Below are 27,686 nucleotides of genomic sequence, written 5' to 3'. Positions count from 1 at the left end.
TACCGTGTTTGCGGATCTAAGTAAATGGAGAGATATACCGTGTTCACGGATCTACGTAAATGGAGAGACACACCAGGTTCACGGATCTAAGTAAACGGAGAGGCACACTGTGTTCACGGATCTATGTAAATGGAGAGACACACCGTGTTCACGGATCTAAGTAAATGGAGAGACATACCATGTTCATGGATTGGAAGACTCAGCATAGTAATTGTTAATTCTCCCCCAAGTGATCTCCCCGATCAGAATGGCTAAATTCCAATCAACATCTCTCTCTCTCTCTCTTTTTTTTTTTTTGAGGCAGTCTCACTCTGTTGCCCAGGCTGGAGGGCAGTGGTGCAGTCTTGGCTCACTTCAACCTCCACCTCCCAGGCTCAAACAATTCTTGTGACTCAGCCTCCCGAGTAGCTGGGATTACAGGCGTGTGCCACCACACCTGGCTAACTCTGTATTTTCAGTAGAGACAGGGTTTTACCATGTTGGCCAGGCTGGTCTTGAGCTTCTGGTCTCAAGTTGATTAGCCTGCCTTGGCCTCCCAAAATGCTGGGAATACAGGCATGAGCCACTACACCTGGCTTTCCATTCAAGACCTCAAAAGAACTTTTTGTAGATATAGACAAGCTAATTCTTTTTTTTTTTTTTTGAGACAGAGTTTTGCTCTTGTTGCCCACGCTGGAGTGCAGTGGCGTGATCTTGGCTCACTGCAAACTCCGCCTTCTGGTTTCAAGTGATTCTCTTGCCTCAGCCTCCCAAGTAGCTGGGATTACAGGCACCCACTACCATGCCTGGCTAATTTTTGTATTTTTAGTAGAGACGGGTTTCATCATATTGGTCAGGCTGGTCTTGAACTCCTGACCTCAGGTGATCTGCCCACGTTGGCCTCCCAAAGTGTTGGGATTACAGGTATGAGCCACCAGGCCTGGCTAGACAAGCTAATTCTAAAATTAATATGTGCACCAAAACAACTCTGAGAAAGAATAAAGCTGGTGAAATCACACTACAATTGTTAAGACCTACTATAAAACCACAACAGTCAAGACAATGTGGTGTCGGTAGAGGAATGGAAACATAGATCAAGGGAACAGAACAGATAACCTATATGTAGACCCTCTCAAATATGTCCAATTAATTTTTGGCAAAGTGGCAATGGCAATGCAATGCAGAAAGGGTAGTCTTTTCAACAAATATCACACACACACATGCAGTGTGCGCACGGGTATCACATACACATGCAGTGTTGCACACGGGTAACACACAAGTATATGCAGTGCGCACATGGGTATCACACACACACATGCAGTGTGCGCATGTGTGACACACGCACTGCACGCAGTTATCACACACACATGGTATGTGCACAGGTATCACACACATACATGCAGTGCATGCATGGGTATCACACACAGTGTGCACATGGGTATCTCACACACGTACATACAGTGAGCAGATGGGTAACACACATACATGCAGCATGCGCACAGGTAACACACATACACTCAGTGTGTGCACGGGTATCACACATGTGCAGAGTACGCACGGGTATCACACACATACGCACAGTGCACGCACGGATAACACACATGAGCAGTGCACGCACAGGTATCACCCACACATGCAGTGTGCACAGGGGTATCACACACATACATGCAGTGTGCAAACGGGTCTCACACACACATATACGCAGTGTGCACACGCGCCCCCTCGTCCTATGACATCGTCAGGGAGTCCAGCCTGGAGCTCAGCCATATTGACTTTGGGGTTTCCATCAGGTCTTTTTTTCTGTGTGTATTTATGTGTGTAACAGCTGTGCACACACAATGTGTATGTGTGTGTGATACTTGTGTGCACACTGCATGTGTGTGATACCCATGCGCACACTAGGCATGTGTGTGATACCCGTGCATGCACTGCATGTGTGTGATACCAGTGTGCACACTGCGTGCATGTGATACCTGTGTGCACTGCATATGATACCCATGCATACGTGTGCTATCCGTGTGCACACTGCGTGTATGTGTGATACCCGTGTGCACACTGCATGTGCGTGTGATACCTGTGATATGTCACAGGATGTGAGGGAGTGGTAGGAGCCAGCCCCTCAGCGAGGTGATGGAGGAGGCTGAGCCCTGGGCCTGGCAGGCCAGCTGCCACCTGGGGAGGGTCCAGATACTCTGGCCCCGGGGATGATCCTGGGAAGGTGTCCTCCCATCCCCACAGGGCACATTCCTTTCTGCGGGTACTTTCTGTTTCCTGACAAATATGACACCAAGCCTCTTAATTCAGCTCTGAAGGCCTGGTTGATCATCTGCCCAGGAACAGTCATGAGTCACTCCAGAGGCCTAGGGATGGCCATTCTCATGACTAGTCCTGAGGGAGACCTTCTGGGGAGGGACGCTGGCCGGGACCCACGCCTCGGCCCAGACAAGAGTGGATCGGACAGCCCAGCTGTCGGCCACAGCCTCACTTGAGCCATGTGGATCCGGGACCGTGGTAGTGAGGGGCACCCTCAGGCTCTGGGATGCTGTGGAGAGAAGGGCTACTGCGTGAGACTCAGATGAAAGTACCAAGTGCGTCTGCGAGTGTGAGCGTGGGGTGGGGAGTCCGTTCACATGAGAGAGCAGCAGGTCCCTGATGCTGGGGCTTTTCAGAGTTCACAGTGCCCATGCCATCACCTGGTTGTCCTGGGGTGCCCACCCACCCCTCTGGGAGCCCTGAATCTCAGGTGTCGGAGGGCACAAACCCTGAGGCCCTCAGGCTGTGCTCCTCCCCACGAAGGGTCTCGGCCCCCGGTGGAGCCAGGCCCCGCAGGGCAGCTGTACTCCACCTGCTGCACCGACTCCTTGGCTGAACTGGAAATGTTCCCGGGCCTGCTGTCAGCAGATGCAAACCCCCCGTACACTGAGATTTAAGCAGCCCCAGAGCATCTGTGCGGCTTCACCTTGCAGGGTCTCCCTGCATGCCTGTCGCAGAGGCCCCTGTGCGGTGTCTCTGACTGTCAGGGTGCCCAGGTAGCTGAGGCTGCTGCTTCTATTTCAAGACTGCTTCAGGGAAGAAACCAGCAGACACAAATAATTAAAGAAACTCAGGCAGGAGCAATCAGGTGGCGCGGCAGCCAATGCAGGTGTGAAGCAGTTAAGTTTTGTTTTAATTTAAGACAGAAATGCTCCCCACCCCCGCTCCGCCCCTTTCTCTGGCGACATTTCTGCCATTTCCGGCAGAGCAGGTGCTCAGAGGCAGGAGCGTCAGCTGACTGACACCTGGAGAGGGCTGCACAGCCACGGGGCGTCTCACTCCTCCACACGCCACTCACGTTCTGCTCTCTGCTGGGGACATTTCTGACTAGATGGTGTCCCCAACCCAGGCACAGGCTGAGCCCCGTCCCTGCAGACAGGGTTGGAACTGGCTGAGCTGGGAGGTCCTCGAGTTGGGGGCAGGGGCACTGCAGGGCACAGACTTGAGAGCCAGGAAGGGCCGGTGTATTCAGGAACCTGAGATGTGGGGTGTGGCCAGCAGCCTAGTACCAGCAGGGCAGAGGCAGGAATCCCAGGAGAGGCATGTCAGGACAACAGCATGGGCTGGGGCCCTACAGAGGGCAGGGGAGGTGGGTATAGCAAGGGGCAGCCACCCAGGTGGGTTTCAGGAAGTTGCCCCATGGCTCTGTGGGGGCCACAGTGGGGGCCACGGGGATAACAGCCCACTGCGGGTGGCCCAGGCCAGGCGGGACACACTGTGCGGCCCTCCACACAAGGTGCGGCCACTGCAGGTGGCCCCAGGTGAGAGGTTTCCGTGGGGAAACAGAATACCCACTTCAGGGCCACGGGGGATAACAGCCCACTGCGGGTGGCCCAGGCCAGGCGGGACACGCCGTGTGGCCCTCCACACAAGGTGCGGCCACTGCACCTTTCAGTGTCATTTAATGACACTGAAAGCCACCCACGTCCTACTTGTTTGCTGGAGCTAAAACGTCCAACCACGACCATCGCTCCAACCCTCACGTGGTCATGTGTGGAAACCAAGGTACAAGGAGGGCGTGTGGCTGTTTACTCACGAGAGCAAGGCCCACGGCCCCTCAGCCTCTGCATAGGGAGCTCAGTCGTGCCCGTGAGGGCCAAGATGGTGTCACAGAGAAGGAAATGCACAGAGATGAGACTCAGGATCCCTCGATCTTTGAAAACCTCAGGGCAACACAGTCAATCATGTGTGGTATCCGGTGTGGATACTGGCTTCAGAGAAAATAATTTCCTTTTAAATCAAGATTCCATTTCCCCATAATCCCTAAACCTTTCTCTGTGATGAGTTCACGTGTGATGAGCAGACTCTCATGTGAAAATCCTCACAGAAATGAGACAATGTCCTTTGTTCTTGTTCACCCTTGTCAGCTTTAGAATAACGCACAAGACAAGGAGGCAGCCACAGAGCACTGCACAGGCGCCCACCTCCGCGTGCAGGGCCCCGTGAATCTCCCCACACCTACTCTGGGGGCCTGTGGTCAGCGTCCCCTCAGGACGGGTGCCAGGGTCAGGCCAGTTCATATTTCTAACCAGATTCCCATCAACAACAACGGCCTCTGCTCTTTATCTCTTCCCCTTAGCCAAGGCCATCATGGCCCACGTCAGCCTGTCCCCGTGGACAGGGCCCCTGGGAGGAGCTGTGTGCCCGGGTGTGAGTCCCTTTGGCGTTCCGCCCTGGGCTCCCTCTGCTCACTGCTCTGTGAACGCAGACGGACACGCAGCAGGCAGGGCCCAGAACACCAGCCGGTGCCCTTGCAACACCAGCCAGCACCTGCAGTGTCCAGGGGGCTGGTCCCCTGCGTGGAGGGGAGTCTGCCTCCAGGGGAAAGATGCACCAGTGTAACCACCCTGGGGGGCCTAGCCTGGACACACGGCCGCCCACCTGCCAAGAGCAGAGTGGCTTACCTTGGTCCCCCTCTCGTCTCCCTCTGCGTGGATGGTGTAGGAGCAGCCTTCCCTCTGTGGGTTTTCTGAGACAATGCGCACCTGTACTCCAGGCAGTGGGGTCCCCACGGAACCTACAGGAGAGGAGAAACACTGAAGGGGAGGCTGGAGTGAGAGGAACCTGGAGGAGAGAAGCACACATTGAGCTCGGATCCCGCTGAGCTCCTGTGTGCCACGTGCGGGAGCCTGTGTGGAGGGAGCGACGTGCCCCGTGACCCAGAGGGAAGATGGTGTAGGTACCAGCAGGTGAAAAGCCACACGATACGTGGCTGGCAAGCACGGTGTGCTCAGGCCCAGCCGATGCCACAGTGATGGCCACGTGGCACAGCAGGCACTCATGTGGCACGCTGGGCCTGGCCTGCCCTGGGCCCCTCATACATCACTTTCCCAGTTACTTCCCAAAGCCTCACAGCTGCCCACGGATTCTGGTGTCATTCCCACTTTTACACACTTGCTGGCCAGGGAGGGCTGGCGCCTTGCCCTGATGGCCCCGGGGCTGTCCACGATGAGGGGACCTGTGTGTGCCCGGCACACGGCGGGCTAAGGCAGGATCTGCCCTATGTCCCCAGGAGGGGCTGTCCTGAACTCTGCATGGCAGGTGGACCACACTTTGTACTGGCTCATTTATTAGACACCCATGATTTGCTCAGTTTATCCATCCCACCTGCACAGTCTCAACGTGGCTAAAATCATATCTTACACTGGCCGGGGTGGGGGCAGAGCCCAGGTGGCGAGACGTGTCCCGCCGGCACACGCAGGGCTGCCGCAGCCTCGCTCTGTCTGTGGTTTAGGTTGCTGGTGGGACGGCAGAGGCTGCTCATGGAGTGCGGCCCTGGCGATGTGGCGTCAGCACGGGCATGACCTAGGGGCAGAGCAGGGGTGGGACTTCCTGTCTACCCCGGGGCATGAGGCCTTTGCCCTGGCCTGCGTCGGGGAGTGCCTGAACGCTTATCACGCCTGAGTCCACGCTGAGATTTCCGGCACTTCAAGGGTTAGCATCGAGGGTCAGTGCAGCGAACTCTGCAATCCATGGGGCGTCCCGGCCTCCAGACGCTTGGTGAGGGGCTGTCGGTGCCCGGCTCAGTCTTGCTGATCCTGCTAGGCCTGTCCACACCTGGGGTCCTGCAGGTGAAGCCGGGCTAGCGTGGTGTGCGGAGTGTCACCTCGGGAGTTCTCTGTGGTTCCAGGTATGCAGACGCCCCGAACCTCCACTCTGGTCAGAAACCCATGTCACCACTATGGGGGGTGTGGCGGGGCCAGCTTCAGCCCCCTTTCTTCCATCCTTTCTCCTCCTTTATGTTTTGCTTCTGAAGATTTTTAAATGGGGGTGAAACCCGCGTAACACATGACTTCCCATTTCAGTGCGCGGCACGGCGGTGTTCCGCACACACATTGCACAGCCCCCCACTCCCCCCAGTCAGAACTCCCGCACAGCCCACGACCGCCACACCCTCCCTCCCCAGACCTGGCACCAGGTCTGCTGTCCGCGTCCGTGGTTTTTCTGTTCTGGGCGTTTCATAAGAAGAGGACCATCACAGGCGGCCTCTCGCCTCTTCCTGGTGATGCCTCTACTGGGGCGGGGACGCAGCGCAAGGACACGGCACGGCTGGGGTAGGGGTGGGGGCCGCAGGTGGGGAGGCCGTGTGGCCGTCCCACACCATCTGCAGAGGCTGCAGAGGCTCTGGGACGGTGTCTGGATTCTGCAGCAGCCAAGCAGTGGTATTGTCCATGAGAGCTCAAGCAGTGGCCCCCACACTCCAGGTGCCGCCCGTGAGAGCTTGAGGGAGGGGCCCCCACACTCCAGGTGCCACCCATGAAAGCTTGAGGGAGGGGCCCCCACACTCCAGGTGCCACCCGTGAGAGCTCCAGGGAGGGGTCCCCACACTCCAGGTGCCGCTCGCTGTGCCCCGGGCATGTGACAGTGTGGACATGAGAGCTCAAGAGAGTGGACAGAGGCTGGCCCCGCAAAGGCCAATGTAGATGGGAGCGCAGCTGCAGGCAGGTGGGGGGCACTGCCTTCCTGCCACAGCCCACCTCTAAAATCGCTGTCAGCCAGCCCCTCCCTGATAACTCTGACTGGGGACTGGGACCCAGGGAACGGAAACTGCCAATGAGGCCCTGGAGCTCCCTGTCAATGCCACAGAGCGGCCCAGGAGCCGTGAGCGCCTCTGAGCTCAACCACCAATTAGAGTGTGACTAGGCCCAGCAGTGGTCGGCCATGAATTATTCATCTCCCTCCACAGGAACCGCACGGAGCAGGCCCGTAACCATAACACACGACAGAGCTCACCCTCCACCCAGCTTCTCTCTCTCTCTCCTGAGCACGGACAGTGCACTGAGCAGCGAGGCCAAGCATGAGCTCAGAGCCTGTGGCTGGAGCCGACCCAAGGGTCAAGGCCACGGCCACCAGGGTGGGGGTTAGAGCCTGAGAGTGAGGAAGGCTCTCCTCCACCGTGCCCTCTAGAAACATGGCTCAGGAGGCTGCATTTTGGAGTTTTTGTGGGGCATATTGGATTTAATGCTGAGGCGACTTTACTTACTTTTTTCCAAACCAAAGAACTCACACTGCTGGTGATTTAAAGGCAAGGATAAAATCACAGATATTTGATTCTGCCTTAGAGAAGAGGGAGCGTCCCCGGCGCCCCAGGGAAACTGCCATACGCTCTGCCTTAGAGAAGAGGTAACATCCCTGGCGCCCGAGGGAACCTGCCGTCAGGCTCTGCCTTAGAGAAGAGAGAGCGTCCCCGGCGCCCGAGGGAATCTGCCATGGGCTCTGCCTTAGAGAAGAGAGAGCGTCCCCGGCGCCCGAGGGAACCTGCCGTGGGCTCTGCCTTAGAGAAGAGGGAACGTCCCTGGCGCCTGAGGGAACCTGCCGTGGGCTCTGCCTTAGAGACGAGGGAACGTCCTTGGCGCCTGAGGGAACCTACCATGGGCTCTGCCTTAGAGAAGAGGGAGTGTCCCCGGCGCCCGAGGGAACCTGCTCTGCCTTAGAGAAGAGGGAACCTGCCGTGGGTTCTGCCTTAGAGAAGAGGGAGCGTCCCTGGCGCCCGAGGGAACCTGCCGTCAGTAGCTGAAGACTCGGGGATTGGTGCACTCAGGTTTCTTGCCCAATAACCCTGAAGCTTCAGGGTCTCTGGATCCCCCTCCTCAGCCGGGGACTCCTCTCCCTGTGCCATCTATCTGGGGCTCCTTCCTGTTCGCCTAGGAGTTCTGATTCCAGCGTCGGGAAGGTGAGCCTCCCCCGGGCCTCTGGGCTACTATCTGCTACTTGGCGCCCTCGGTGTGGACGGCAGTCCCTGGGCTGCTCCTTGGCGCTCTTGGTGTGGACGGCGGTCCCTGGGCTGCTCCTGACGCTCTCAGTGTAGACAGTGGTCCCTGGGCTGCTCCTGACACCCTCGGTGTAGACAGCAGTCCCCGGGCTGCTCCGGGCTGCTCCTGACTCCCTCGGTGTAGACAGTGGTCTCTGGGCTGCTCATGACTCCCTCGGTGTAGACAGTGGTCCCTGGGCTGCTCATGACTCCCTCGGTGTAGACAGTGGTCCCTGGGCTGCTCCTGAAGCCCTCGGTGTAGACAGCGGTCCCTGGGCTGCTCCTGATGCCCTCAGTGTAGACAGTGGTCCCTGGGCTGCTCATGACTCCCTCGGTGTAGACAGTGGTCCCTGGGCCGCTCCTGGCACCCTCGGTGTAGACAGTGGTCCCTGGGCTGCTCCTGATTTCAGCTTCTCAGCCTTGTATCTGTTCCAGTAAAAAAGGCTAGGGAGGCACTGTCCATCTTCTCTAGTGAGGGCCATCGAAGAGGCCACCATGCTCCTGGGAAGTGCATCACTCACCAGCCGCGTGACCGTGGGCAGGCTCATGGGTTCTTGTGTGTGAGTGCAAAATATGACCCCATCGCAGGGGCTGTTTCGAGAAGATCAAAAGAGAGGACGCCCACAAAGCAATGCTGTGGATGAACAGTCATCATGAACTACAAACTGTGCAGACAGATTCTGAATACACAGAACTTGTCCTGCTCACATGTCCGGAACAAAGAGAGGACAAAGCCCAGAGCCCGTTACCCTTTCAGTCCTCACTTGCCTGCAGCCTGCAGCCTCAGCGAGCCAGGCTTTGCTCATTCCGTCCATATTACGTGGTGACTGTGGCCGGTGGCACTGGACAAAACCAGCACATCCTACTAAGAAGGACAACGATAAGGACAGAGACTCAACGGACCAATCACATTTGATTTCAATGTCCCCATCTTATTTCCACCAGAGAGCTTTAGCCACCGAAGAAACAGCTGGTGCCGCAGCCATCGTGGAGATGCGCGAGTCAGCCCAGAGCAGGGGCCGCTAGCACTGACGGAGGTGGAGGTTTCCTGGGGTCTGAGACTAACGCGCGAGCCGGCCCAGGGCAGGGGCCACGAGCACTGACAGCGGTTTCCTGGGGTCTGAGACTAACGCGCGAGCCGGCCCAGGGCAGGGGCCACAAGCACTGACAGCGGTTTCCTGGGGTCTGAGACTAACGCGCGAGCCGGCCCAGGGCAGGGGCCACAAGCACTGACGGCGGTTTCCTGGGGTCTGAGACTAGGATGTATTTCTCATCACTCACACTGACTTCTTTTCACAACATGCCCCCACCTGCCCCCTGCCCTGGGCACTGTTGCAGCAGGCACTGCACTCTGTGAGGCCACCCCACTGGCAGCTCTGCACGGCAGCTGAGGATCTCACTGCCACGGCCCTGTCATTCTGCTCAGGATGCCCCAGCCAAACCGAGACTTTACACTCAGAATACACCTAACAGCTCCCATGGCTCCCCAGGCCCAGCAAAGGGGCCTGAGCCTATAGTCTCTCCTCCTCCCAGCCCAGCAGCCAGCCAGCCCTCACACTCACCTTACAGGCCCCAGCACCGTATCGCTGCCTGGCACCAGCTGGTCCCTGCCTGGGCCTGAACCCCCATGTCCACGCTTACCCTAGAGTCCCAGGAACCAAGCAGGCATGGAATGAGCCAAAGGGCACACGGAAAGCAATGGGACAGAGCAGAGCCCAGGAGCCGACCCCTCAAGAGTCGACGGACTTTCAACAAAGATCCAAAGGGCTGTTCGATGGAGAAGGGAGTCTTTTCAACGAACAGTGCCAAAAAGTTAGACATTCACACACTAAAAAAGAACTGTGGTCCGTATCTCGCACTATGTACAAACATTAACTCAAAATGGATCATGGTCCCAAACGTAAGAGCTGAAACTATTCTCTGTGACTTTGGGCTACGCAAGGATTTATTAGATATGACATCAGACAATTCACAAAACAAATTGATAAACTGGGCCAAAACTTAAAACTCCTGATTTTGAAGACGCTGTTAGGTGAATGGGAAGACAAACCACAAGCTGGGAGATGATATTTAAAATCGCACAGCTGACACTTGGGTCCCGAATTTTAAAAGCTCTCAAAACTCAAGAAAACAAAGGCCCCAGTTGAAAACGGAATGACACGAACAGGAAGAGGTGCTCAACGCCACCCATCATGAGAGAATCATGAACTCAACGAGACACCACCACCGCCCGCTGGAGCAGCAGGTGCTCGTGACCTCCCACCCATTGCAGGGGGAAGGGGATGGTGCAGCCGCTCTGGAGAACAGCTTGAAAGCTTCAGACAACACAGCAATCTCTCTCCTAGGTATCTGCCCAGGTGAAATAAAAAACCACGTTCGCACAGAAACCTGCACACAAATGTTGATAACATCTCACGTGTCATTGCTTAAAACAGGGTCACAAGCGGTGCCGCACCCACACCACGGATGCCACTCAGCAGGGAAAGGCGCGAGCTCTGACGCACACAGCACAGGCGACTACAGGCGGAAGCACCACGGATGACACTCAGCAGGGAAAGGCGCGAGCTCTGACGCGCACAGCACGGGCGACTATGGGCGGAAGCACCACGGATGCCACTCAGCAGGGAAAGGCGCAAGCTCTGACATGCACAGCACAGGCGACTGCGGGCGGAAGCACCATGGATGCCACTCAGCAGGGCAAGGCGCAAACTCTGATGCACACAGCACAGGCAGTTGACTGCGGGCGGAAGCCGGGAGGAAGCAGACAGGCTCAGAGGCCACGTCCTGCAGGATTTAGCCACGTGACCTCCCAGAAAAAGCAAAACCACAAGAAGAGAAACAGGAACAAGGGGCCAGGCCTCGGGGGTGGAGGAGGTGCTGAGCACTAGGAAGGGAGTTTCTGAGGCGAGGAACCCTTCTCTATTTTGACTGTGATGATGTTTCTTAAGACACACAGAGCTGCACGCCAGAGGGGTGAATTTTTACTGGGTCTGCAGGTAAGCAGCTGCACAGACAGATGTGTGGGATGGTCTCACTTTAAGTCTGCACTGAGACCTCTCTTCTACTCTAGACAGACTGCAAGGGCTGCGCAGAAAGAAGCAGGGTGGCCCCCAGCTGGGCTGCGCAGAAAGAAGCAGGGTGGCCCCCAGCTGTGGGCTCTGTTCCCAGAAGTCCCAGCGGAGGACCCAGGGCTCAAAGGGTTGGGTCAGATGCAAGTCAGAATGGGATGTGTTAGGGAAGGCTGGACAAGAGGGGCCCGGTATCAGGAGCCCACATCTAGAGAAGACAGGTGCTTGACTCATCCCACCCTGCCCACCACACCCACCTCTCCTGGCACTGCTGCTGGCGCTGTGTGGCACCCGGATTCCAGACAGACGGAGGCTGCCACCACCGCTGACGTGGTCTGGAGCCAACAGCATGGCCCCCCGCCTTCCTCTGAGACGTGCACTGACGCCTGCATTCCAGGCATTGCTGTTCTTCCCATTGTCTCCCCAGTCATCCAGCCAGGGGCCAGCACAGACACCTCCCGCATCCACCCGACTGAGACTTGGGAGAAGGCTGATCTACCCAGAGGGCACAGGTCGCAGTGCATCCTGAGTGCTCTCCTGGCCGAGTGGCCTGTCCCACGGGGGAGCATCCTCCATGCCGCCCTTCAGTCCGAATGTGGGTGGTTCGAGACTGGCCCACCTTGGGGGGCTCAGGACACAGTGGAAGAGGAACACAGCTGCGGGAAGTGCTCGTACCTGGCAGGCGCGCGGCGGTGGTCAGGGGCCCGGACAGAGCCATGCCGATCTCGGTCATGCCATACCGCTCCAGCAGGGTGTGGCCCGTGATGTTCTTCCACTTCTCCAGCACTGGGAGGGGCAGGGCAGCTGAGCCTGAGACCATCAGCCTACGCGGCACAACCAAAGGCAGGTTTAGCCCCTTGGGACATGGCTGTCGCGTGCAAAGGCGGCAGGTTTAGCCCCTCAGGACGCGGCCCTTGCTTGCAAAAGTGGCAGCTCCTTCACGAGTGCAGGAGCCCCAGGCCGTGGGTACAGCACCGCTGTGCGACACCCGGGACCAATGCTGCAGTCTGTGCTACGGCGTGACTTTGTTTTTTGAAAACGATCTGTTGGGTATATTTTAGAAGGAAGCAGGTCCAACAGCTAATGAGGGTAAACAATGTGCTTAGGGTCCGCGGTGTCCCCTGCAAAGTTCCCGCGCTGTTCACAACCACGCTCAAGAACAGCAGTGACCGTGCAGCTGCCGACCACGGAGCTGATCACGGGTGAACAGCCACGGCGCTGCAGGCTGCAGCCAGGCACATCCGGGGACTACAGCCGGCTCAGCTTGCAGGCTCTGCAGCAGAATGCGGACATGGGTGAATGGCCGCGGCACCCAAGTGGTGGGGCCGGGCACACCCAAGGGGCTCAGAACCACCCGCAGAACTACAGCCATCTTGGCTCACAGGGTCAGCTCAGGCTTGGCAGGAGAACACGGGCCCTGAGAACTCCGAGTCCCCGCGCTCTCACACAGCATTTCCCGCAGCCTCACGGGCAGTAGGGAAGGCGCTTTTGTTTGCGGTTTGAGCGGAGTGGTCCCTGCTGCTGCCCCTGCTTTACGAGGAGGCACCACTGACAGGACCCCCGCTGGGAGATCCAGATGGCCGAGGTCTCATTGCCTCTGTCACCCCAGAAATCACCTGATCCTCTCCTTCACTGACCTCGTTCTTGCCCTCGGTTCCTTAGATTTGATAAAACGTTGTGCTCACCCTGCTCAGCTCGGGGCCTGCCCAGCCCCAGGGTATCCCAGCAGTAGCAGCAGCAAAACCATGGGCTCCGGTGGCCTCACAGAAAAGGGGCAAGGGAACAGCAAAGAGAGCGAAGCGGTTCAGACATGTGCCTTGGACAACCCGGAATTCTCTCCAGGAACAAAGGTGCCGCTTCCCTGTGCACTTCCTGGGGACTGGGAGGAGCGCGCGGCAGCCACAGACACACACATCCCACTGGAAACTGGATGGCAGTGGAGCCTTCAGTTCCTGCAGTGCACCCTCCACGCCACCCCTCCCTCTCGCAAAAAGAAAAAATACTCCACCCATGACTCTGCTGGGGGTGCGGGCCTGTGATGCGTGTGAAGACTCACTGAGCCACACGTGTGCGTTTCCAGTTAGTGAACCACACCTCAACAGCCACGAGGGAAAAGAAACGTTCCCACGCCTGCAGGTTCATGGGAGAGTGCAGAGCAAACAGGCCCCTGGGTGGCCCAAAAGACCAGCTTGTCCTGGGAGGGAGGGGTTTATCCAGGGAGCTGGGAGGGGAGGAGCGGGGCTGAGAGGAAAAGCAGCAGAACGTGCCCCAGGCAGGAGGCCTCACAGGGCTGCCCACGAAAGCAGAGAGACTGCATAGTAGAGGCAGGCGCCGTGGGACATGTGGGCAGACGAAGCAGGAGCAAGCGGGTCAGCTCACTGTCCTCACCCTTGTCCTTCAGACGCCATGACAGAGAGAGAGACGGACAGGAGAGAGAGCAGACAGACAGACGGAGACAAAGAGAGATGGAGAGATAGAGACAGATGGAGAGACAGGAGAGATAGAGAAAGAGAAGACAGAGAGACAGACGGAGAGATAGATGAAGAGCGATGGAGAGAGACAGAGAGAAGACAGAGATGGAGAGTCTGACAAGAGAGACAGAGAAGACAGATAGATGGAGAGATGGAGAGATGGAGAGAGAGAGACAAAGAGAGACAGAGAGAGATAGAGAGACAGAGTGTGACAGAGAGAGCGATACAGAATCCAGGCAGCTATCGACGTGGAAGAGATTACAGATATACATACAGACGGGTAGAGAGAGAGAGAGACAGTTAGAGAGGTAGAGACGGAGACGGGTAGAGAGAGAGGGAACATTGAAAGGAAATGGAAAGCACTGTTTCCCAGAACTTAGTAGGAGTGATTTATTAGAAATAAGTCGTATCTGTTGATCTTTAAGACTTTCTGAACGAGAAAGTGGGCTCTTTTCACTTACCTAATTTTTTCTTCACAAACTGCACGCAAGAAATCCTGGGCGTGCGGCTGGGTAAAATGCCTGTCGTAGTACTCCATCAGCTTGGTGTATATTGTAGGCACTGCCATAAAGACATTGATCCGCGGCGTTTCAGAACTTAAGAACTTTTCCCAAACCTACGAACGAAAGGAAGCACTCGGTAGGAAGATGAGCAGGCAGAGACCCACGGCAGCGGAGGAAAGGAAGCACTCGGTGGGAAGATGAGCAGGCACTGGGGCCCGTGGCGGAGGCTCCTGGCTCCAGGCACAGCGTTCTCATGGTTCACATTCAAGAGTCTGCAGCGCCTCCCGTCTAAAAGGGGTGCCTCAAACTCTGACCCCTTCCCACAGAAGCCATGTTGCGCGGGACAGCTGCGTCTGGCCTGTGAGGGGAAGAGCAATCGTGAACAGAGCTAGAAAAGGGCTTCGGGATCTGTGGCCTGGAGAGACGTGAGTGGTCAGGATCTTCCAGCTACACAGAGAGGGCGGATGTACACCGCGGGGAAGCTGGCAGGAGGGCCCGGCTGCCCGCAGACCTGCAGTCAGCATGCTTCCCAGTATGGACAGGCATGCAGTGACTAGTGAACGGGTGAAGTCTTTTATTTAAAAGAGTCATGTGAATTTTATATTTTACTCCATAATAAACATTTCTTGCTTACATATAAATATGTTTTAAGTTCCTCACTCGTTAGCGGGTTCTCGCGTCGCCCATAAAGCTTCAGGAAGAGCTGGTGAGCCGCATTCCTTCCGTGGCCCTCTCTACCCACGGTGTTCCACACGGAGCACCGAAGGGTGTGGCGGAGGGAGGGCACTCTTTGTGCTGTGGGGTCAGCACCTAAGAGAGGCCCAGGACACACAGGACAGATCTCGCCCACACGGCGTTGAAACTGGGGTCGACGGATGCCGATGCCACAGTCCAGCCCCAGCCCATCTCATCTCCTCACTGGACTGCAGTGACGAGTGCCTCACCGCAGCTGCCTGGCAGAGAAAGGCAGGAATCTCCGGGGAAGAAATAATATCATTCTTTCAAAGACAAAGACTGGAACCCTTCAAAGTCACAAAGCATGTAAGGACACAAAGATGTGATCCCCAACTGAAGGGAAGAAGTCTCAGGAAATCCAAACGTCCGAATCGCCAGACAAGGCCCTTCAAATCACTGCAGTAAGTAGATTAAGGAATTTAAAGAAAAGATGAACATCGTGGGGAAGATGGAGAATTGCAAAGAGAAGTGGAACTGCAAAAAATCATAAAACTGAAAAACACAAGATCCAAAATGAATTCATTCAATAGACCTAATAACAAACAAGACGTAGCAGAAAAGAGGAAAAAAGTCAGACACAGTCAACGGGCGTGATCTAGGCTGACCCACAGACGGGAAAGCAAAGACACAGGCGACCAGAGTGTGGGAGACAGCAGCACTGCGGAGCAGCACCCACAACACTGCCATCGAGGGAGGGAGGGGAACAGATAAGCGGGTGGAGAGAGGCCAGGCTCGCAGATGGGAACACTCCATGTTGTGAAGGTGGCAGTTCTTCCCACACTGAGCTCCAGCTTCAAAGCAATCTTCCCAAAATTCAAGCAAGCTTTATTTTGCAGAAATTGATACACTTATCCTACGTTTTACACGAAAAGGCAAAGGACCCAGAAGATCCAAAATAAATTTCAAAAGGCAGATTAAAGGTGAGAACACACAGTTCCCAACTCCAAAACTGACGTAAACCAGAAGTAATGAACACAGTGTGATGCTGTGTAAGATTAGACAAGAGACCCACAAAACACAATGGAGAGTCCAGAAATAAACCAATGCATAGATATCTGGTCAAGTGATTCTTGGCAAAGAAGCCAAGTCCCCAATAGGGGAAAGGACAAAAGGATAATCTTTCTCACAAATGGCACTGACACACTGAATATCTCCATGCAGAAGGTGACTCCTAGACCCTACCTCACACCATATGCAAAATTAACCCAAAGTGGGTCAGAAACCTCCACGTATGAGCTAAAACTAGAAAACTTCTAAGAAAAAACAAAAGCAAATATCTTCATGACATGACCTGTGGTTTGGCAAAGACTTCTCAGATGGGATACCAAAAGCACAATCTATAAAGTTTAAAAATTGATAAAATGAATTTATTTAAAAAATTTTTTTTATAAAATGAATTTCATCAAAATTCATGTGTGCTCCAAAAGACACATTAAGAAAATAAAAAGACAAGCTGCAGTTGGAGGAAATATTTGTAAACCGTACATCTGAAAAGAGACTCGCATCCAGAATACACAGAGAACTCTTTTTTTTTTTTTTTTTTTTTTTTTTGAGACGGAGTCTCGCTGTGTCTCCCAGGTTGGAGTGCAGTGGCGCGATCTCGGCTCACTGCAAGCTCCGCCTCCCAGGTTCATGCCATTCTCCTGCCTCAGCCTCCCAAGTAGCTGGGACTACAGGCGCCCGCCAACACGCCCGGCTAATTTTTTGTATTTTTAGTAGAAACGGGGTTTCACCGTGTTAGCCAAGATGGTCTCGATCTCCTGACCTCGTGATCCGCCCGTCTCGGCCTCCCAAAGTGCTAGGATTACAGGCGTGAGCCACCGCGCCCGGCCTACAGAGAACTCTTACAACTCAGTAAGAAGACAAACAGCCCAATTTAAAAATGGCCAAAGATTTCATTAGACAGTTCACCAAAGATTACATATGGATGCAAACAAGAACATAAAAAACAGCACTGGGTGCAGTGCTCATGCCCGTAATCCCGGCACTTTGGGAGGCTGAGGCGGGAGGATCCCTTGAGCTCAGGAGTGTGAGGCCAGCCTGGGCAACATAGGCAGGCTCTGTTTCTGCAAAAATAATTTAAAAGGAAAAAAGTAAAAATAAACACAAAAAATGCTCAACATCTGGCCGGGTGCGGCGGCTCATGCCTATAATCACAGCATTTTGGGAGGCTGAGGCAGGCAGGTTACTTGAGGTCAGGAGTTCAAGACCAGCCTGGCCAACACGGTGAAACCTGGTCTCTATAAAAATACAAAAAATTTGCTGGACCTGGAGCTGTGCGCCTGTAATCCCAGCTGCTGAGATGGCTGAGGCAGGAGAAGCGCTTGAACCCAGGAGGCGGAGATTGCAGTGAGCCGAGACTGAGCCACTGCACTCCAGCCTGAGCGACAGAGTGAGACTCCATCTCAAAAAAAAAAAAAAAAAAGCTTAACATCAGTAGTCATTAGGGAAACGCAAACTGAAGCCAGTGACAAGTGTTGGCAGGACGTAAAGAAATGAAAACTCTCATACGCTGCTGATGAGAACGTACAGCAACACAGCCATTTTGGAAAACAGTTTGCCAGTTTCTTTTCTTTTCTTTTTTTTTTTTTGAGACAGTCTTGCTCTGTTGCCCAGGCTGGAGTGCAGCGGTGTGATCTTGGCTCGCTGCAATCGCCGCCCCCTGGGTTCAAGCAATTCTCCTACCTCAGCCTCCCGAGTAGCTGGGATTACAGGTGTGAACCACGGTGCCTGGCTAATTTTGTATTTTTAGTATAGACAGGGTTTCACCCTGTTGGTCAGGCTGGTCTCAAACTCCTGACCTCAAGTGATCCACCTGCCTCGGCCTCCCAAAGTGCTAGGATTTCAGGTGTGAGCCACCGTGCCCGGCCAGTTTGAGTTTCTTAAAACATTAAACAGAAAGTCACCATACAACCCATCAATTTTATCTCTCTGTGTCTATGTAAGATGAATGAAAGAATGTCTACAGAGATTTATATGTAAATGTTCATAGCAGCATTATTCATAATAGCTCCAAACTGAAACAGTCCAAATGCCCATCAGATGGTGAATGGATGAGGAAAATGTGGTATGTCCAGGTGAATGGATGAGGAAAATGTGGTATATCCATATGATGAAGTACTATTCAGGAACTAGTTATTAATACACACAGTAGAACATGGATGAAACTCAGAACCATCCTGCAAGTGAAAGAAGCTGGAATAAAAGACTGAGTGTGACACGCCCCATTTGCACACGCTGCCATCTCAAACAAGGAAATCCTAGAGGCAGAAAGCAGATTCGTGGTTGCCAGGGGCTGGGAATGGGGGGAAATGGACACTGGTTTGAGGTAATGGCTACTTAATTCAAAATTTACAATAATGAATTTTGCGGTGTGTGAACTGTATCTCGATAGAGCTGTTTTTGAAAAGGGAAGGTGGAATAAAAACATTTTCAGTGAAACAAAATTGAGGGATTTGTTGTCAGCAAAGCTGCACTACAAGAACTATCGAAAAGAAGTTCTCCAGGCTGAAGGGAAACGAGTTGGGGGAAGCACAGTGCTTCGCGGAGAACCTCTGTAGGGACAAATGAAGGCACCAGAAGAGGAGACATGTGGGGAATTTAACAAACTTAAGGACTCCTGATATGGCTTGATGGTGTCCCCACCCAAATCTCAACTTGAACTGTATCTCCCAGAATTCCCACGTGTTGTGGGAGGTGCCCAGGGGGAGGTAATTGAATTATGGGGGCCGGTCTTTCCTGTGCTATTCTCATGATAGTGAATAAGTCTCATGAGATCTGATGGGTTTATCAAGGGTTTCCGCTTTTGCTTCTTCCTCATTTTCTCTTGCCACCGCCATGTAAGAAGTGCCTTTTGCCTCCCACCACGATTCTGAGGCCTCCCCAGCCATGTGGAACTGTGAGTCCAATTAAACCTCTTTTTCTTCCCTGTCTTGGGTATGTCTTTATCAGTAGTCTGCACACGGACTAATACAGTAAATTGGTACCAGCAGAATGGGGCTGGGGGCGTATGAAACATGCAGCCACATTTGGGGCTGGGGTGTGTGAAACATGCAGCCACGTTTGAGAACTCTTCCGCAGTTTCCACTAAAATGAAACATACGTCTAGCCTGTGAGCCGGCACTGGGAGGTGCAGATCCAAGGAAAATGTCCACAGGGACATCTGTGTGAGAATGTTCATAGCAACCGTGACTTCTAATAGCCGTAAACTGAAAACAATCTCAAGTCCTTCAAGAGCAGAATGGATAAGCGCACTGTGGCTTCTGCACACCAGGAAATACAACACAGCAACGTAAAAAGAAAAAACTGCATTTGATGCAACACACAGATCAACAGCACAGTGAACCAGAAACACAAACGTGACACTGAGGCACGGAAAACAGAGCACGCGTGTAGCAGGATGGTGCTGAGGCGGGGAGAGCACACGTGTAGCAGGATGGTGCCGAGGTGGGGAGAGCACACGTGTAGCAGGATGGTGCTGAGGTGGGGAGAGCATGCGTGTAGCAGGATGGTGCTGAGGCGGGGAGAGCACGCGTGTAGCAGGATGGTGCCGAGGCGGGGAAAGCACGCGTGTAGCAGGATGGTGCCAAGGCGGGGAGAGCACGCGTGTAGCAGGATGGTGCTGAGGCGGGGAGAGCACGCGTGTAGCAGGATGGTGCTGAGGCGGGGAGAGCACGCGTGTAGCAGGATGGTGCTGAGGCAGGGAGAGCACGCGTGTAGCAGGATGGTGCTGAGGCGGGGACAGCATGCACGCAACGGGACAAGGCTGAGGGGCAGGGAGCAGGCGCGGAGGTGAAAGACACGAAGGACAGTCTTTCTTGGAATTCATCCAAATCTTCAGAGGGCAGCTGCTGCCCTAAAGAAGGGCACTGAGAGCCGAGGGTGACCTTCTTCCTCCAGCACATCCCAATGTGTTGCCGCACTTCCAAGACCTGAAAGACCTGGAGGCCCCCTGAAGGGCACCATAACATTTGACTAACTAGCAAGTGCTTCTGAGGCGGCAGGAGCAGGCCTGTTGCTCTAACCTGAGCTGCCACAGCACAGACCCTGCCAGATGGCAGCCCTCCTGAGTCCATGCTGCGATCCTGAGGAAGTCGGCCAGGGCAGTGCTGTTGGAGATGAGTGACTGATCTGAGCCTCTGGCTGTCTCGTCAGTGGTGACTTTGATCTCCAGAGGCTGTGGCTGCACATCCATCTTCCGGCATCCTCCTCCTCTCCCCCAACCCCATCCGTCACCTGCAGGCACTGACACCCACGGCCCTCTGTGCAGAATGACTTGAAGACACCACGTCTGAGATTGTTCAGCACCACCGCAGGTGTCTGGTCACCCCACACTTGTATCCTACACATTCTTCAACACAATCTTAGACAAAACCCCAAAGTTCAATAACGCTGACAGCTGGATTTTACACATAGAAATTCCTAAAGTTGGAAAACCCTGAAACTTGGAGTTTATGGAAAAGAGTTGCAATCCTTTGTAGCCACAGCATCAAATTTGTTTAAATATTAAGTTTTCAGCTGGGCATAGTGGCTTACGTCTGTAATCCCAGCACTTTGGGAGGCTGAGGCAGGTGGATCATGAGGTCCGGAGTTCTAGACCAGCCTGGCCAACATAGTGAAACCCCGTCTCTACTAAAAATACAAAAAATTAGCTGGCTGTGGTGGCAGGTGCCTGTGATCCCAGCTACTCAGGAGGCTGAGGCAGGAGAATCGCTTGAACCCAGGAGGCGGAGGTTGCAGTGAGCCGAGATCGTGCCATTGCACTCCAGCCCGGCTAACAGTGCGAGACTCCATCTCAAAAAAAAAAAAAATTAAGTTTTCACAGCATAGTTTAGAGAAAAATCTCAAGTAAGTGTCAAAAACGGTGAAGGTCTGAGGTTTTCCTGTGTCTGTGGAAAGTCTGAGGCTTTCCCGTGTCCATTAAAGAGCCAGTCTGCAGTGTCTGGAAGATGACAGCAGATCCCCAGGCAGAGACCCCAGGGTAGACACTCTCGGAGCAGAAATCCCTGGGCAGACGCCCTTGGGACACAGACCCCAAGGCAGGGACCCCCTGGCAGATGCCCCTGGGCAGAGACGCCGCAGCAGCAGCTCCCAAGCCGTGTGCCTGTGGGCACTGGAAAGGGCCAGGTGGTGTCATTCATGCAGTGCTGGAGAAGCAGCAAGACCAGAAAGCCCAGATCCTTGACAGCTGGCCTGCGCCAGCGCCCGCACCCACCTGCCTCTCGCCCTGAGGGTAACACACTCTTTACTTGGGAGGATGGAACCAACCTGCCCTCTGGGACGATGGAACCAACCTGCCCTCAGCTCCCTGGGACATGTTCTGCCTCTGCCCCTGCCAGCTGCATCTCGCCCTGGCACGGTCCACGACAATGGCTGTTGCTGCCTCTGCCCAAGTGACCATGGTAGACCAGCCACCGTCAGCGCCCGGGCAGCCCCCAACAGAGGTTCAGGGCCAGGCTGCCAAGGAGCAGAGGCCAAGGTGGGGCAGGTTGAGGGGGCCCAGTCACAGGCACAGAAACCGACACCCTGGACAGAGCTGACCGCCAAAGGAAAGGAGGAGCTCAAGGCGGAGAGGAGGGAGCTGTCCCGTCAGAGGAGCCCCCAGAGACACAGCAAAGGCATGGAAGTTCCCTACACACCAGGCGCTGCACCACCCACACAGTGCACTCACGGGGAACTCACTGCAGCAAAACCACTTTGACTCAGCAGACGTTCACCAAGGACAGCTGTGTCCATGCAGGGCGCACCCCAGAGCGAGCCGCAAGGAGGGTCGGGTCACTGAGCCAGATCCCTACCAGGGGAGCCAGGAAGGCCTGGAGCAGAGCGCCAGGCAGATGTCTCCGGGATGGACCACGCAGATGAGGCAGCCGCAGTGTCTGCCATCTTAACAGACTGCTGTGTCACAGCTGGGGTCAGGGCTGAGATGTCTGTGAAAAATAAGGACTGAAGCCAACAAGAATGTGGAATGTGTCAGGGAGACGGGGCCCTCAGGGAGGCTCTTCAGGGGGTGACCCTGGCGACGGGACCCTCAGGGAGGCTCTTCAGGGGGTGACCCTGGCAACGGGACCCTCAGGGAGGCTCTTCAGGGGGTGACCCTGGCGACGGGACCCTCAGGGAGGCTCTTCAGGGGGTGACCCTGGCGACGGGCCCTCAGGGAGGCTCTTCAGGGGGTGACCCTGGCGACGGGCCCTCAGGGAGGCTCTGTGGCTACAGGTGTCCTGAAGAGCAGTGGAGGGCGCTGACGGCTGATGACGCAAGTGTGCTGGCAGCCACCTCTCTTTGGCACGGTAGTAGCTGCTAGATTTTAAAGAGGTCTGTCTCTAAAGCCCAACGTTATCATCTGTGAAGAAACAGGCTCACTTGCTCGTAGAAAGCTGATCTACATACTGGCTTCTCTTGTGAGACCTTCCCTCCAGTGGAGGCTAGAGAAGAGCCCCTTCTCTTTTCCGAGTTTGTGCCCACTGTGAGCCGGCCTCCACCCTTATTTTCCGGGGATGAGACTGAAGGTCAGAGAGGTGGAGGGCCAGAAAAGCTGCCTTCTCTCCACCTCCAGCCACCGTGTGGGGCTGGATGCCCCGCAGAGAAGAGGATGGGCCTCTCAGCGGCAGGAGAAGCAGAGGGAAGGTGGGCGGGGCTGACTGCTTGCAGGGACCCCTTCCTGGCGAAATTCACACCTGACTAGGGTTTGGGTCCTGAGCTCCCGGTCAGAGGCCTCAGAGCTCCACACAGCCTTCGATGGGGCCAGAAAGACTTCAGACAGGAAGAGTCCTGGCAAGAGCGGTGAGTGTGGGGCCGGCCACTGGTGGCTGCTGTGCTCTGGGCTTTAGGGCTGTGCCTCTGCTGGCCGGGACGTCTGCCCCGCAGAACAACCCCGCACAGACCAAGAGCCCAGTCCCAGGCATCTGGCCTCAGAGATGGGCTCTTCTGTGCTGACAACCATCATGATACGACCCAAATCCTAAGGGCTTTTCCCTACATTCACGTGTTAAACTTTTTTCCTGTGAATAAAAGGCATATTCATTATACAGGCAGAGGCTGGTAAACGTCCATGGCCTCACTGGAGGGCTCTGCTTCACCACACCTGTGACATACGCACACCGTGTCCTTCCTGTGGGCTCAAGGCCTGCCCCTCATGCCCTCTGCAGCCTGGTGAGTGACTCTCGCCTGCAGTCAGCTAGAATGCACACAGGGCCACAGCAACGCCTAAAAGCCACCGCCATCCTCAACTGACAGGCGAGGCCCGATGCTGTGCACAGGGTCCCGCCTCGAGCCCAGGTCCTTTCCCTCCAAAGCAGCATCCCTGATCTGCCTGGAGACAGCCCTGCACAGGCAAGGCTGCGTGCAGCAGCTCAGCGATGACTGCTCCCACCCCAGCGCTCTGTGTGACCAGCACCGCGTCCTTCCCTCCCTGCCTGCTCCAAGGGAGACGCTACAGAGGAAGCCATGCAGAGAGTGGAGACAGAGACTCCACAGCAGCCCTCCAGCTGGGCCAATACTCCAAAGTAACCCTCCACAGCAAGCAGCTCTCCAGCTGGGCCAGTACTCTGGAGTAACCGAGGGCTGCCACAGTGGCCACATCATAGCTCAAGGGGTCACGCCCTACGCCCTGCACCCCGAATGTGTCACCTCTCGCAGTGGTGGGAACTGCAGGTGGATGAAGCAAAGGACCTCAAGATGGGAGATGATCTTGGAATATCCGCATAGGCTGCACAAAGGGAAGCCGAGGGAGCCCTGACTACGGAGAGAAGGCCGTGTGCCTGCAGAAGCAGAGCTGGACATGAAGCAGCTGGAGCCAAGGGCACAGGCGGCCTCCAGAGCTGCAAGAGGCAGGAACGGACTTTGCCCTGGAGCCTCCTGACGGAGCAGCCCTACCACACCCAGCATCAGCTCCGCAAGACTCGTCTCAGAATCCTGGCCTCCAAGCATGTAAGAACAAACTCGCATTATTTTAAACCAAGCGCGTGAGCATTCGCCGCAGCCGCAGGAGCTCGTGGGCAGCAGGGCCTGTATAGTCACCTCCGCTCATCCAGTCTCACTATTCACGGTTTCAGTGACGCGTGGCCCACTGCAGTCTCACAACAAACGAGCACAGTACCGGAAGGTATTTTGAAGAGAGAGAGCACTTTCACATAACTTGATTACAGTACATGGTTATAACTGTTCTGTTATTGTTAACCTCTTACTGTGCCTAATTTATAAATTAAGCTTTATCATAGGTACGTATGTATAGCAAAAAGCATCGTAGGTACAGGGTTCCATGCTACCCAGGGTCTCGGCATCGGCACGTCCCCTGTGGATAGGGGCGACTGCACACCAGGAAAAGGCGCCTAGTCTGAGGGCGCGGCCGAGAGCCCTGACCCCAACCAGCGAAAGGCACCTAGTCTGAGGGCGCGGCCGAGAGCCCTGACCCCAACCAGTGAAAGGCGCCTAGTCTGAGGGCGCGGCCGAGAGCCCTGGCCCCGACAGGGGAAAGGCGCCTAGTCTGAGGGCGCGGCCGAGAGTCCTGACCCCAACCAGCGAAAGGCACCTAGGCTGAGGGCGCGGCTGAGAGCCCTGGCCCCGACAGGGGAAAGGCGCCTAGTCTGAGGGTGCAACCGAGAGCCCTGACCCCAACTCACCTGCTGAGGGCTGAACTCAGGCATCATCACACAGGTGGCTCCCACCCAGAGTGGACAGAGCAGCGCGTTGACCACACCATGGACGTGGTGCAGTGGGAGCACGTGGAGGATCACGTCGTCTTTGGTCCATGCCCACTTGTGGACCAGCCCGGTCACCTGCAGGGGACGAGAGCACAGCTGAGAGCAGGAGCAAGACTGTGGCCCGCAACAGCACACACAGACCTCGGGCTCAGGGACAGGAGCTCTGGGCCTCCCCGCTGAGGAAGGGGAAGGAGAAGGCTGGCTCTTTGTTGCTCCCCTTTAGCAGCCTCTCAAGATGATGACAAAACCACAGCAGATCTGCTGGGTCACTCACTTACCCTGGGGACAGAGGACAGCGCCACACACAGCCAGAGGCTTTAGGGAATTTAGAAGGTCGGGGAGTGGCTCTGCAGACACCAGGCCGACAGAGCTCCGCCCCTGCCCAAGCCTGGGACTCAGGGACCCAGCGCCATTCAGGCTGGAATCGACTCCCAGCCCAACCACTGGCTCAGCTGACAGCACTGCCCACACAGAGCTCTGCCGATTCGTGAATTATCGTCACCTGCTCAGCCGGGACAGAACCCAGGCCAGGTTCCAGCGCACACCCTCAGCTCTTACTGAGAAGCAGCGTGAGGCACGGCCCACTGAATCCTCTGTCCAATCTCACGGAGGACACTGCCTGCTGCCTGCACAGGCTCCAGGGAGAAGCACATGTGCGTGTCACTCCCCTCAGCAAGGACAGAGGAGTCTGGAGCCCGTCCCTCCCGACAGGCGCGCCGCTTCCAGGAGTGACGGCGCAGGCCACCCAGGGCCCAGCCTGCTGCGTGCTCATGGCGTCTCGTCAGCCCACGACTCCGTGGGGTACACTTCCTGCCTTCCCCTTCCTGGCTTTTGGTTTTCATTTTTACTTGATTGCTTCAAGTGCATAGGAGACGTTATGACACTGTACAAATGCCAGGTAAGTGATGTGGTTGGAAAGTTCTGTGAAGATGTGACTGAGGTCACAGGACACACAAAAAACGAGTAAGACCCGGGTGTATGGGGGGTCCTGACCACGCATCCTAACACGTGGCTGGCCTCTGAAAAGCCCCTCAGCATCACAGGCAGTGAGTGGTCCCTTCTGATCTCATGCCGCATGGTCCTGGCAGGGTCACTCGGTGGCACCTCAATCCCTCTACACCTGGACGCTCCCGGAGCCGTCCTGCGTGGCCAGTGAGGCCAGCGGCCACATCCTGCGGGCCTGCGTCCGTGTATCTCACACGGGTCTGCAGGATGGTGACAACTGTGAACGACTCCACAGAAAAGCGAATGAAAAGATGTGCTTCTGGCCCGGAGCCCACCCGGAGTGCTGTGCAGTCACCGAAACCATCACGGCGCCAGGCGGCACTCACCACAGCCCTGATGTTTTGGTGCGTGCTCAGCACGCCCTTGGGCCTCCCCGTGGTCCCACTGGTGTAGATGATCATGGCGCCCTTGTTCCTCCATCCCTGCTCTGGGACCGGGACCTCTGCCGGTTCCTCTACTGCTCCAGTGTAGATGGCTGGTGTGAGCGGCAGCAGCGGGACCCCCAGCTTCCTGACCACCGGGCTCAGGAGCTCCAGGTACTCCTGGCTGGCAAGGACCACAGAGCTCTGGGAGTCGCCGATGACATACTCCAGCTGGGCCGCGGGATGCTTCCTGTAGAGGGGGACTGCCACACCGCCGCTCATCCATGAGGCCCACTGGGCCACGACGTAGGAGGCGTCGTTGGCGCACAGGAAGGAGACCCTGTCCTCCCGGAGGTCCTCGCCGACACACCCGCAGAGCCTGCAGATCTCCTGGGACAGGCGAAGGCTGCGGGAATAAAGCTCCCTGTACGTGTGGCGGCCGTGCTGGTCAACCAGGGCGATCCTGTCCCCAAAGGCCAGGGCACGGGTGAACACCGGGGCGCTCCTGTCCGAGCAGGCCGCTGGGGCTGTGTGCAGAAGACCACTCCCTCTGTGTCTCGCAGGCGCCAGCCGGCAGGAGGCCAAGGCGCAGCCCAGGCGCCGGAAGGTGAGCACCGCATGGGGCGGCATTGCACTGACAGGCGCTCCCGGGAGCCTCCTGGGGCCGAGCTGGAGAAAGGCAAGGCACAGGACGTGAGTGCCCAACTGTCCCACCCAAACGTGGCCAAGACAGGATTTAAAACACCTCCCCAGTACCCAGCCAGGTACGCCTGCTGCACCTTCAGTCATGAGGCAGCGCACCAGACAGGCCACGTCCAGCCTTTCTCACCCACACTGCTGGAACGTTCCGTACGTGCCCAGCATCTCAGCTTTCTATTTCACTTCATGAGTTTAAGGATTCCCAAATCACACAAAATTCTAAACAATGAAATAAACTAGGTAAAACCAAGGAGAAGCATATAAAATTCAACACACTTAAGGTACATCTGAATAATGGGTTTTAGAATCCTGAGCCTGGAAAACCACCCGTGAGAGGGGGAAGTGCAGAGAAGAGCTCAGCACAGCCCCCGCTCACAACAGGCATGGCCTGGAGACCCCGCCCCCGGGGCAGACACAGCGCTGCCTCTCTCAGACCCTTCCCACACTGGTGCACAGTGGAAATGTGGTGAGGTGCCAAGGTTCGTTTTTTTTTTTTTTTTTTTTTGAGACAGGGTCTTGCTGTGTCGCCCAGGCTGGAGTGTAGTGATGCAATCATGGCTCACTGCAGCCTCGACTTCCTGGGCTCATGCCATCCTGTGGCCTCAGCCTTCCGAGTAGCTGGGCCCACAGGCATGTGATACCACACCCAGATTTTTTTTTTTTTTTTTTTGGTAGAGACAAGGTCTCACTGTATTGCCCAGGCTGGTCCAAAGTCCTAGGGTTATGGCAGGTGTAAGCCATGCGTTTTTCCTTCTTTTCTTTTCTTTCTCTCTCTCCTCTCTCTCACCTTTTTTTCCTTTCTCTCTCTCTCTCTATTATCTATCTGGGATGGAGTCTCACCTGCTCTGTCTATCTATCTATCTATCTATCTATCTATCTATC

The 27,686-nt window shown here is 55.6% G+C and overlaps 1 protein-coding gene across 6 annotated transcripts in view; it reads right to left on the bottom strand.

The window, feature by feature from the left end:
- ACSF3 (acyl-CoA synthetase family member 3) overlaps positions 1-27,686 on the bottom strand; it is a 66,369-nt gene that overhangs the window by 32,535 nt on the left and 6,148 nt on the right. For 5 of the 6 annotated variants that reach the window (XR_010110382.1, XM_034940920.3, XM_034940918.3 and 2 more), the window contains 5 exons: positions 26,070-26,774; positions 24,658-24,813; positions 14,264-14,418; positions 12,007-12,155; positions 4,917-5,029 (listed from right to left, as the gene is read on the bottom strand). Coding sequence is in view for 5 of the 6 variants with exons in the window: in XM_003805773.6 (XP_003805821.4) it covers positions 4,917-5,029; positions 12,007-12,155; positions 14,264-14,418; positions 24,658-24,813; positions 26,070-26,774 (1,278 nt within the window). In the remaining variant the exon portion in view is untranslated. Of the gene's footprint in view, positions 1-4,916; positions 5,030-12,006; positions 12,156-14,263; positions 14,419-24,657; positions 24,814-25,016; positions 25,036-26,069; positions 26,775-27,686 lie in introns of those variants that run through there. The other variant, XM_055099150.2, reaches the window with a different exon arrangement.

The sequence above is a fragment of the Pan paniscus genome, chromosome 18 (assembly GCF_029289425.2).
Source record: "Pan paniscus chromosome 18, NHGRI_mPanPan1-v2.0_pri, whole genome shotgun sequence".
Classification (NCBI taxonomy): domain Eukaryota; kingdom Metazoa; phylum Chordata; class Mammalia; order Primates; family Hominidae; genus Pan; species Pan paniscus.
The sequence above is the reverse complement of the archived record's forward strand: the minus strand, read 5'-3'. Positions and strand labels throughout refer to the sequence as shown.